The sequence below is a fragment of the Lemur catta genome, chromosome 9 (genome assembly GCF_020740605.2).
Source record: "Lemur catta isolate mLemCat1 chromosome 9, mLemCat1.pri, whole genome shotgun sequence".
Classification (NCBI taxonomy): Eukaryota; Metazoa; Chordata; class Mammalia; order Primates; family Lemuridae; genus Lemur; species Lemur catta.
Window position 1 is genome coordinate 81467680 of NC_059136.1, and position 12368 is coordinate 81480047.

The following is a 12368-nucleotide window of genomic DNA, read 5'->3' on the forward strand; positions in this document are numbered from 1 at the left end:
AGTAGCCATCCTAATGGCTGTGAGATGGTATCTCATCATGGTTTGGATTCACATTTCCCTCATGATTTAGTGACGTTGAGCATATTTCAAGTGCTATTGACCATTTATATATCTTCTTTAGAGAAATGTCTACTTAAGTCCTTCACCCATTTTTCAGTCAAGGGTCTTTTGGTTATTGAGTTGTAGGAGGTCTTATTTCTGGATATTAACCCCTTATCAAATATATAATTTGCAAATATTTTCTCCCATTCTGTAGATTGCCCTATTACTCTGTGAATTGTGCTCTTTGATGCATGTAAGTTTTTCTTTTTGATGGAGTCAAATTTATCTATTATTTTTCTCTTGTTGCCTTTGCTTTTGGTGTCAAAAAAGTCATTGCCAAATCCAATCTCATGAAGTTTTTCCCCTAAGAGTTTTATAGATTAGCTCTTAAATTTAGGTCTTTGGTCTCTTTTGAGTTCGTTTTTGTGTGTGGTGTAAGATAAGGATCCAGCTTGATTCTTTTGCATGTGGATATCCAGTTTTCCCAGCACCATTTGTTGAAAAGACTATAATTTCCCCATTAAATGGTCTTGTCACCCTTGTTGAAAATCATTTGACCATAAATGCAAGGGTTTATTTCTGGTCTCTCTTCTATTCTATTGGTCTATACATCTGTATTTATGCGAGGACCACATTGTTTTGATTACCGTGTCTTTGTAATAAGTTTTGAAATTGGGAAGCATGAGACTTCCAACTTTGTTATTTTTCAAGATTGTTTTGGCTATTCAGGGTGCCTTGAGATTCCACATAAAGTTTAAAATGGATTTTTCTATTTCTGAAAAAAATACCATTGTGGATTTGATAAGGATTGCATTAGATCTGTAAATCACTTTGGATAGTACTGACATCTTAACATTGTCTTACATCGGTGAATATGAGATGTCTTTCTATTTATTTGTGTCTTCTTTAATTTCTTTTAGCAACATTTTTAAAATTGTCAGTATACAAGTCTTTTGGTTCAGTTTATTCCTAAATATTTGATTCCTTTTGTTATTGCTATTGTAAATGGAATTTTTTTCCTAATTTTCTTGCCAGATTGCTCATTATTAGTCTACAGAAACACAATGGTTTTTGAGTGTTGATTTTATATCCTGCAACTGTGCTGAATTCGTTTATTAAATGTCTAACAGGTTTTTCTGTGGAATCTTTGTGGTTTTCTATATATACAGTCATGTCATTGCAAGCAGAGATCATTTTACTTCTTCCTTTATAATTTTGATGCTTTTTAGTTGTTATTCTTGCCTAATAGCTCTGACTAGGACTATTTCCTGTGTTCTATGTTAAACAGAAGTAGTGAAAGCAACCTCCTTGTCTTGTTACTGATCTTAGAGGAAAAACTTTCAGTTGTTCACCACTGAGAATGATGTTAGCTATGGGCTTTTCATATATGACCTCTATTATGTTGGAGTGGTTTTCTTCTATTTCTAGTTTGTTTTTCTCCAAAGATATTATTTATTTCTCTTTTTTACAGGTTATATATCTCTGAAGTATCTTTTAATCTGTAGATTCCAACTCAATCTTTTTTCTTAACTTTGTGTATTTTGTGATTTGTTTTGTTTGCACAGCAGACAAGTAATGAATATACTGAGGTCCTAACAAGGTTTGAGGGAGGGACATCTCACACATAAGTGTGAAAACCTAATCCTCATGCTTAAGAACTACAAAAGGGTGGATGACCTTGTGTATTTCTATTGAAGTAAGCAGACTATTGTCCTATAGAGTTCCTGAGAGTCTAGGTTTTCTTGATTGCATTCCTGTTGTATCATTTAACATGTTCCATTGTCCCTTGTATTTCCTACTAACTGGTAGATGTAGAAGCTTAATTATATTCAGGGGTTTTTTTTTGTTTTTATTTTTATTTTTTTTTTGTCAAGACTTCATAGATGGGGGTATAGTCTTCTTGAGTGTGTCTGGTTGCCATCGTCTTTAAAACTTCAGTCTTCTGGTCTGAGAGGCTTCTTACACGGTACATTTCAGGACGGTCTGTCTTACTCCGTACAGCCTTTCTTCTTAGCTCAAAGATGGTTGATTAGGAAGGAGAAAACTCAAGAGTTTGGGGAGTTTTGTAAAGTATTAGGTCTTTAATTCAACTGAATCAAGTATATGTAGATCTGCTGCCAGAAATGAAAGGACTAACAGTTCCTGTTGCAGATAACTAGCTCAGAGATGTTTGTAGTGAGGCAAAGTTTTCAGATGAAACTAAACACCTTTCTGAATTTTGATATTTTCCCAGCTATCTCCTCTCCTTGAATAGCTCTACAATGTTACTGTAGATCCTTGATCAAGTCTTACTGGTCACTTTTAGTGGACAGAGAGGTGTCCTCAGTGGCTCATACTGAGTAATCTGGCAGGTGCTACATGCCTTTATTATCTTTTCATAGCATAGTAAAGTTCAGTTCATCAGCCATAGTCTCAAGTCAGTGAACTAATGTTGTTAATCTGTAGGTGTGCTTGGTGGCTGACTGGTAGATCCCAATTGTCCTACTGGAGGCTTAAGTCTAACCTTATGCATTTTCTGTACAGGTAGTTTGCTTGTAAGTCTCAGTGTGAGAATACATATTTAGCAAACGTTTATGTACAATCTAATGTACTGATCTTTACTTGGGAAGTCATTAACTATTAAGGAAAAAATGCTATGCTCACATCAGAGACCCAAGGCATGGAATACCTTTCCCTTGCATTCAGTTGCATGATCCAACCAGAGTTGCTCTTTGTAGAAGAAAGATTTTTTTGGTTTTCAAATAATCCCCCAAAGATATAAACTCTATTTTCATCATGGAGTGAGCATGGTCCAAATTGTATGCACCTTACTTTGAGTGGAAAGAATACTAGATGCTTGATACAGATGCTCCAGAATTGACACTGAAAGACTCCACTTCTTTCTTATTACGGTGGCTGATATTTTTATATTTACTTGATATTCTTAAAGTGCTTCCACAAATTTATCCTTTGTACCACAAATAAGACATCTCTAAAATATTATATTATTCCCGAAATGCTAGAATACAGTATCATTTTGTGATCACTGAAAATTTTCAGGGACTATGCATAGAAGTTACTAAATTTGGACTGTATTTCAGTAATTACGATTTACTGTTCACGTATTCTTGGAAGACATTTTTTGATAAATAAACTTGGGCAGGGTCAAGATTTTGCCAAGACCTATTCTCCCCAGTCATTTGTTAATTGACCAAAAGCAGTGGATTTGAGCTGTGCTTAAGTGCCTATTCACAAACTCTCACCATTTAATTGTTAAACTGCATAAGCTAAAAGGCACATGTGACTAGCTCAAAGCCATCACACAACTTAGCTATGCAAGTGATTGATTTGTTTGAAGAACACTTCTAGGTTTCAGTTATATTGGTGCATTGCCTAGATCCCATCAGAATGACACCACCTCCCTTTAGTTCCTAGATCTTCAGAGTAGGGGGCACATTTTGCCAGCTTCCTAGAGTTGAGTCATCTTTCCTAGTGATAAGAATCAGTTGTGTACCAAGGAGCTGGGCTTATGGCCCTTGGGAAAACCAATGGCATCCCCTCCTGGGAGTGGTCATGTTGCATGGTGGTCAGGTTAGCTTCCACCCAAATCAGCTTTACTGATGACTGGGCTCTTAAAAACATGTTCACCCCAAAAATATTGGCATGAGGAATTGTATGACAATTCCATAGAAAGTGCCTTGATGTAACATCTACAGTAAAAGTCCATTTTGAACTCATGACTCCTTAAAGGTAGTGCTACAGAGGTAGATGGGTAAATTACAGGAATAATTTCTTAACTTCCTTTCAATGAAAGTTGGAGAAGGGACTTTTTTGGGGTGGCTCTTATCTTTCAACAGCCTGAATTTCACATCCAGTTTGAATGAAGAATATTGATGCATTTTTGGTAGCCCTGGCATGGAGTTCCATGTCTGGATTGTCCTACAGCTATTGTAGTAATCATAGAAATCACAACAGTAGTAGTAGTAGTAGTAGTAGTAGTAGTAGTAGTAGTAGTGGCAGTGGCAGCTTGCTATTTGCCAGTCATTATGTCCAGAACATTAAATATGATACCAAATTTCATCTTGCATACAAAGCTATTTTATTCCCATTTTGCTGATGAGGGACCTGAGACCCAGAGGTTAAGTAACTTAACTTGCCCACCATCACATACAGCAAGCAAATGGCAGTTAGAATTCTAGTCTAGACTCTGACTGACCATTACGAGAGTGTACATTTCCAGCCTTCTTCTATCCTGTACGTGAAAGTTCTTTGCCTGCAAGTTATGACCACAATTATTTTAGAAGATCTCCTTTAATTTCTGTGATAGGTGGCAAAAAAGTGCTGCTGCTGACGACTGAACTGTTAGACCTAGTTCAGTCAAGAGATGAGCTGGATGATGATGTTGTAAGCTCTATATACAAGGCAGTTTCATTACTTGTCGTCCTAAGAGATTTCCTGAAGTTTGACAGCAAATGGCTCAGCCCTGCAGGTGTAGCAGTGCCTTCATCTGGCATGAGATTCTCGGTAAACTCAATTTTTGAAGCACTGTATGGCTTGGGTTACTAAAAAGTACATTTTTAACGATCTTTGAAGTTAATCAAATGCCCTAGCTCATCTATAAAACAAAGGAAGACAAGAGGCAATATCATAGTCCTCTGATGATTCAGTACTCACATGTGTTTATAGACACCCCTTTGTTTTATTTACTTCAAACACGATTATATTTTCAACATCTGAATTCAAATCAGGAAACAGTTCAAAAACCAACAGTGGACCAGGCATGATGATGGTGACTTGGGTATAGTATGGTAATAATTTTAGTCTTTTGGGCAGTTCTGTGTTGAGAAATTCTATTGTTCTTTGTTGAGAACATAAGAAAAAGATTTTGAAACAATGGGATAATTAAAGATCACTTGATGGAGGATGAAGGCAACACAGTTGTTTTAGGCCTGGATCTACAGACATTCAGATTTCATCATTATTTAATTTTTCTGTATAATATTACTTTCTATTAGTAGACATAATTTGTCTTTGATATGCTGAAAACAGCTATGGGTAGCCTAGGATTGCAACAAAATTACTTCTTTCAAAAAAAAAAAAAAGTGAGGTTAAACCAAAGATGTGATTTTTAAGGTCTTAGTTTTGGTCTAAGAACATGTTTTTCCTTCTAAATATGCCAAAATAAACCATCAAGCTACAAGTAACTTATTAACTATTCAGTGTTAGCTTTTGTCACATTTGACATGTTTAAAAATTTTAATGGTCTTAAAATATTATTTATTATAACAGGAAAATAAAATCTAACCTCTGTATGAGAAAAACTCCAGTTGCTAGAATGTGTAACCAAATCTGTGAGCACGATTATCTGTCTGTCCTTCTCTTAGTTTCCTTTTAGGTAAAACATACAAGGTGAGCTGGCTTTGTACCCTTGACAGCTTGGTTACCCCACACAAATCACACTCTTGGAACTTAGTGTTCCTGTCTCTAAAATCAAAAATGTTGGTATCCTCTAGAGCTCTGCTTTTTAAACTGTACATCAGGACAGAGGTGTGACATGGAGAGTAATCAGCGTGCACTCTGCACAGACAGTAAAGAAGTTGTGTTTTGCCAAATTATATTTGAGCTGTGTGTGTGTGGGCGCACACACATGTGCACACGTGAGAGAGAAACTATTAGATCATGGTGTAAAATATATTTTTTACTGTGGATTGTGGTAAAAAGATCTTTGGAAAACACTGTTTGGAAAAGAGGGGACGAGAACCCCCTTTCCATTCTAAAATTCTCGTTCAAGTAGTAAATGTTTTATAACAGTACCGTGGAGTGGCAGGTATAAAAACTGTTAAGGAATGATGGCTAATACAAAAGAGAATAACATTAAAAAGTAAATAAGGCCAACATCTGTGTTGTATTTTACCACAAGACTGAACAAGCCTTTAAAATTTATTAGTATTCTGAATAGCAAGTCATTACTGTAATTTATGAAGAAAAGTTAAAGTATGCTATATATTAACAAACAATAGGGTAATTCTTTCAGTGGTCATATAAATAAGCAACCATATCAAGGGGAATTAGTACTTTTTCAAAAGTAACAATACGATGGCACATAAATTTAAGAATTGGCAATTAAATAAATGTGGCGAGCCTCTATCCTTACCACATGAAAGGATTCATTGACACGGTTATGGGACAAGTCAGTGTATTTTTATTGACCTGAACTAGAGGGAGTAAACACCTTAGGTGTTTTGCTTTAGAAACAACTGCATGAACTTCCCCTCCTGGTTAATTCTGCTGCAGAGTATATTTGAGCATTTGCTTTTTCCAGCATTGCATGCTGATACCTAGAATCCATGTGAGGAGCAATTTCCTATAAAACTAAGAGTGAATAAGTTTTCCATCACTTATTGGTGAACTGTTTTTAATTCTTCCACAATCTATGAACCTTCATAGTGATTTCAGGTGGTATTAAAGAGGAACAATTTAAAAATACTTAGAAGTATGAATCATCCCACAGGAAATCTGAGGGAATTGTTTTCATTTGTCCCTCACAACGCAGCTCTTGGACACTAAATTAGCCTCTGGGTCTTTATTTCTTCTCTGCCCTCTTACAAACCCGGGGGTGTTTGCTTTGCTCCTGCGCCAACCTAATCCTCAACTTTTGGCGATACTATGTCTGTCCTCTGCCTCCTTTCCACTGTCAGCAAGCAGAAAAGGCGCAGGCAGGAGAGGAATTGAGGTGAGAGAAATGCCATACCCTCTTATTTAACAGTCATCCCTCCTTTTCTCCTCTGGGACTCCTGGAAGGTAGAACTGGGCGGTGCTGGTGGGATGTGGGCGGTGCTGGAGGGCTAGATGGTGCTGGCCCCGCCTCCTTGGCCACACCTGATTGGCCCAGGGCAGGTGCCTGTTGACGCTCCGCCCCCATTCTGCCATTTCTGGCCCCTGCTCTCTCTTAAGTGTACAAACACATACGGTTGTATCAAATTGGGAGACAATTTTTTTATTTGTCTATGTGAGAACATTGTGATTGCTATCTAGCCGTCTGATTCATTAGATGAATAAACTGAGGCTCCACAAGACAAGGACACCAAAGTGGGAGGGTAAAGGCAGGCTTGGGCCCTCGGTCTAGGGCTCTTCCGCCACTTCCTGCTGCTTCCAAAAGCATGTGAGGAGAGGGGCTTGTGGCTGCTCAGGGCACGAGGGCTTTAAATACATGGGGAGTGGGGAGTAGGGAGTAAGACGCAGGCAAGTCTTGATATTTGGGATGAAAACAGTATGTTCAGAAGACAATACAGAAAGTGTACAAAGTTTATGTTGGGCTATACTGGATAGTAAGAAACTTATTTTCTTTGGGTTTTATGTTCTCAGTTCTAATACAAGACTCAAAGAATGGTGATAAGCAGAGTACACCCCGGCCAGATGGGTGGCCTCGCCGAAGGCATAATTTCTCCAATTATAATTTCCCTGGTTAAATGATTCTGTGTTTATTCCAAAGGTTTGCTGTGATAATAATATATCAGTAATTACTGTTTTTTTGGAAAAATTTGAAACTGCATACCTGTAAAAGTTGATATTGTTATTAGAATGCTAGTAAAACCTTCAAAAACTAATTTTATATCCTCATTTACTTTCCTTTGGAAATTTTTTCCTTCTTCACTAAGTATGCAGGATCTGCAACCATGAACCATGTTGCTTCTTGGATTTGATATATTACAAATACAGTGACGCCATAAAGACTGCAAATATCTGCCTGTCCCCCAAGTTTATTTCAGTGGCAGTAGGTATCATCGTGGTATGGGTTGTGTAGGATAGACCGACTTACTCACCACTAGTGTTCAAAGCTTGGAGCTTTCGGTAGAAACCATTGTACATTGTAGAGTGACAGCACTCCCCTCTGTGTGTGGTATCAGCTGTTTGACGCCTGGGTAGTGTCATGTGAATGTCAAAATCAGCTCCCTGAGCTGGACATGGTGCCCAGTAGTCAGGCCGTCATTTCCTATCTTGAGTATACTTAAAATTCTCAGGCAGTCTGAATAAATGCAAATAATGATAGAGAGTTATCACCTGGGGTAAAATTATCATTTGCTACCCTTCTGAATATATGGTGTATATATTTTTTGTATAGTGTATCTATTTCATAATGTTTGTGGCAGTACATTTAGATGCTCTTAATGGATTGTGATGTAATATAAACAATGGTTTTTTAATTCATTGAATTTCTTCTAAAACAGATGTGTAAAGCTGAATTTCCTCTACTTTACACATCTGAGTAACCCTAGATTTTATATTTTTTGTAATATTTTAAGAAGCAAGTTATTTCTTCATTTAGGGAACTTTTTATAAAATAAGTCATTGAAGTTTGCACGTAGAATAAATCATGCACACCAAAAGAAAGCAGCTGGAGGCCAAGTCTCCCTATGTGTCTTACTTTCAGCCTTTCTTGATGCTGACTTCCTCTTAATGTGACACTATATTTCATGTAACCTGAAGTATATATGTTCTTGACCTGTAAAATTCTTCTTTTAGGATCCACCCACTTCAGTTTCCCTTGGACTACGAATGGAAGAAATGATTTTCAACTTGGCAGACACACATTTATTTTTTAATGACTTAGAAGTAAGTGCTAATTTTTTGATACCTACTTCATTTTGCATATCTGAAAATAAGCAGTTAGTTTTAAAATAACAATGGAGTATTATTTTTTAAGATGCATAATTGGAATAATGAGACAAAGTAATTACCGATTATTATATGGCATTATGTTTTGCCTCATGTTATTTCTGTTTTGCTTTACTTTGGCTATTGTGTTTCAAAGTTAGATCCCCCATGACCATTGGTAAGGATTAAAATCTCAATAGTAAAAATATTAAATATTAAATTTTGTTGATTATCAGAGGCTACATATTTCTCAGTTGCATAATCACTGCCAAGACGTATCACCTTTAGAATCTAACAGAATTCGTGATGCTTGCAAATGCTGTCTATGTCAGACTCTCATTATATTAGGTCAGATGCTTCAGATGGTTTTCTTCCTGGCTGATTCAATTGGTAGGGGAGGACATTTTAGTCAGGCCTCTGCTATCTGGGCTTCCAGGATTTCTTATGTCAAACTGATGATGATCTTATTGGTCCTTTATGATTTGGGGGGAATTTTTATAAGTTATGCAGCTAAATGTGTTAGGGGCACTGAAAAACATGGTGATCTTGGTTAGCAGCATTTTTAAGAATAAAGAATAGTGTTTTTCATATCTCTATTATAAGAAAACATGACTATAACTACATTTTACTCCCTTCTTAATAGAGACAGTTGTTTATTTAAATCCTGCTGTTAAGCAAGCGTGTGGTAGGGCTGCCAACAGGCATTAATCATCAAGATGATGTTTTGCTAGATCTTATAAATGTATGTTATTTCAGACAGGAGAAGAATCTGAAAGATTTAGATAGAACTTTTACTGATCAAAGTTAATTGGCAGCAATTGGCCTTTAAATATTTCCTGATGTTTCCCTTTTCAAAATCAAGCAAAATGCACCTTATTTAATAGATGAGCCAAAATCATTTGAAAAATGCCAGTGTGTGACAGAACTTAAATGTGGTTTGTTCAACATCTGTCCTGTATTTTGATTTCTTTTCATCTGCAGTGAAACTACTACAGACGAATTGGCAACTTCCAGTGCAATAAAATTATTTAAATGTGCTTTATTTTTTTTCTATTCCTTAGTGAAATATTTATTTTTACACTTAAGGGTAAAATATAAAATTTTTTTGCATTTTAAAGTGTTTACTTTCCCCGAGGAAATTACACGTTAAGGCATTACTATTTAAGGTAGAAATTTTCCAAATGAATGACAAGTTCAGAATTGCCTTTAGAAAAGCTTAATTATCATACGTATTTTAAAAGCTATTTCTGATTTATAGTTGTATTCCCCTTCATGAGAGACCAGGACAAAAAAATCCCATATTTTCTAGTATGTTAAAATTCCTTCCCTAAGTTTTTATTTGTTTCTAAAGATATAGACTACACTGATATTTTTGTCCTAGGTACAACTTTTTTACTCTTATTGATGTTAATAGGTGTTAATAGCACTCATCAAGAAGAAATCAGCAGTAATTTGCTATTGTTTTAAAATTCTACCTTCTAAAAAATGCCAAAACTTCTTCATACAGTGCCAAGACTATGGGGTGAAAGTGAAAAGTTAGACCAAAAAATTTCCAAACTCAATTTTGATGTGGTACAACCATATTTTTATTTTTTTATTGACATTGCTCACACTGAAGTATACATAGAGACTGAAATAGTACTCAAATATATGAAAAGTATATATTAAAAGCTCTAGTTTAAGAATCTAAGAGATATAGTTTTTCTGCAAACCCAAATTAAAGAAAAAGTAGTGGTCAGTACAGTTATTGAAATATCAGTTTCTATTCTTGACATTAGGACTATTTCTTATTAAAGGGAAAGTAGAAAAGAGAACAAAAATGTAATTGAACTAAATAATATAAAACAATAGTGGAAAAATTTTAAGCTTGTAACCTTACAAAAGTTGATTTTAAGTTATTTTACTTGAGAATAACATTAAAGATATCAACAAAAATATAAATGAAAGAAGGATTTAGCCTGTTGCTGGAAATTGTTTAGTTGCTCTAGATTTACACAATATTTTTAAAATAAATTGGTTTTTATACTTATTTAAATCTTTTATATTTCTGTAGTTCAACAAACTTGGGACTGGTCATTGCAAATATAAGTTTCTTTCAAAATAAAAGGTAAAATTATTTCCTGGCAAAAATAAGTGTATTGCCATAATGCTTTTAAGAAAACTAAAATTATCTCATCAGGCAGAAATGATGTGGTAATGCCTGATTTCACACTCCAATTAGCAGTGTGCTGTGGTAGGGGACATGAATATTTTAATATATTTAAATTACATGTTTTTAGCTTTTTAAAGCCTGTGGTATAAGTAATTTCAAGGAGGTTTAACAATCTCTTGGTTAGCTTGAAGTGTGATTTCTGAACTCTAATTATAGACATTTGGCTTTATTTTCTTCTCAATCTTAACTTTTACCCTCTATGTTATTTGGTTAGTTCACTCTTTGGGTTAATAAGACATTCTGAATAATGAAATATACTATATGAGGGGTTTCCAGTAATATTTACTGTGTTATCTAAGTATGTGCTTAAAATGGCTATTAGGGGGTATGATTTAGAAAATTTAGAGTATAAATTTTAAAGTCATTTAGAAATAGTTAATTGAACTCTGTGAAATAACATTAACCTTTTTAGTTTTAAATGTCTTATCATCTTGCTTAGCAATCTTTTTTAATTTTAAAAAACTCACAATTTACATTAATTCTGTTGACATTCTAGGAAAAAAAAATAAAAAGGAGAAATTTTTTTCCCTGTACCATTAAAAATGTTTGACGTGTTAAGGAACATGAGTGACAGGGAGACATAATTATCATAGGAAATAATATTTTTCCCCACCAGAGACTCTGGCATTTAGATTTTAGTTCCATAGTGTACTTCTGGCTTTCCTATTTCTAAGTCTGACTAATGTCCTATGTATTATTTTACAAAAAAGGTTTCTATGTGCTATACGATGGTGCTTATATGGAAGTCATTTTTTATGAACGACAGTATGGAATTGGAGTTTTTTTCAGCTTCTTTAGTATAAAGTATGACTCTTTCTAAGTGGCTGGAGAAAGAAGTCTTTCTGTTGGATTTTTATTGAAAGGCAATCTGCAAACAGCGGGAGTAAAGGCCTTCAGCATATGATAATATTTCAGTTTACCCTGCTGCTGGTCGGTATTCCTGTTGGGTTTTTCAGTTAGTAGAAAATATTTTATAAAGATGGATAGAAGTCTAAGTAAAAATAAGGCATTAAGCTTCCGGTGATTTTTCTCTTTTTGGTGTTAAGTAATACGATTGCACTGGCATTACAGTTGCCATCCTAATCAATGTTGTTGACGTGGTGGTCTTTAAAAGTCAGCAAGAACCAGGTCTCTGGTCCCAGGTCACACTTTACCCCTGCAGGGGCAGAGGATAGGTCTGGAACTTGGTGGGAAGCCTCCTCCTGTATCTTGTGAGACACAGGCTTGTGAAGCTAATTGCACACACCATACTCACCCCGTTAAATGTGAAGCTTTGTTGATCTCCTCTCTTCACTCTCCTAGTGTGCAGTTTAGTTGGACAGACCAGAGGATTCTTTGGTGTCAGGATTTACAACATGAATACTCCTGCCCTTTCTGGGGCCTTCAATAGGTAGACTCTTGTCCCAGTTCTGATTTTTAAACACCTACACTTGTAGTCCCTTGTTTTCATCTTTTTTATTTAAAACAAAAAAGGCCCGGG

At 35.5% G+C, this 12368-nt stretch overlaps 1 protein-coding gene and 1 non-coding gene across 2 annotated transcripts in view; one reads left to right on the forward strand and one right to left on the reverse strand.

Annotated features, from left to right (window-relative positions):
- EYA1 (EYA transcriptional coactivator and phosphatase 1) overlaps window positions 1–12368 on the forward strand; it is a 150772-nt gene that overhangs the window by 98025 nt on the left and 40379 nt on the right. Inside the window, exon 11 of the mRNA XM_045560905.1 lies at window positions 8545–8634. Within this exon, the coding sequence (XP_045416861.1) occupies window positions 8545–8634 (90 nt within the window). The remainder of the gene's footprint in view (window positions 1–8544; window positions 8635–12368) is intronic.
- Window positions 1605–1712, reverse strand: LOC123645502. The gene has a single exon (XR_006737615.1). It is a non-coding gene; the product is annotated as a small nucleolar RNA U13 (small nucleolar RNA).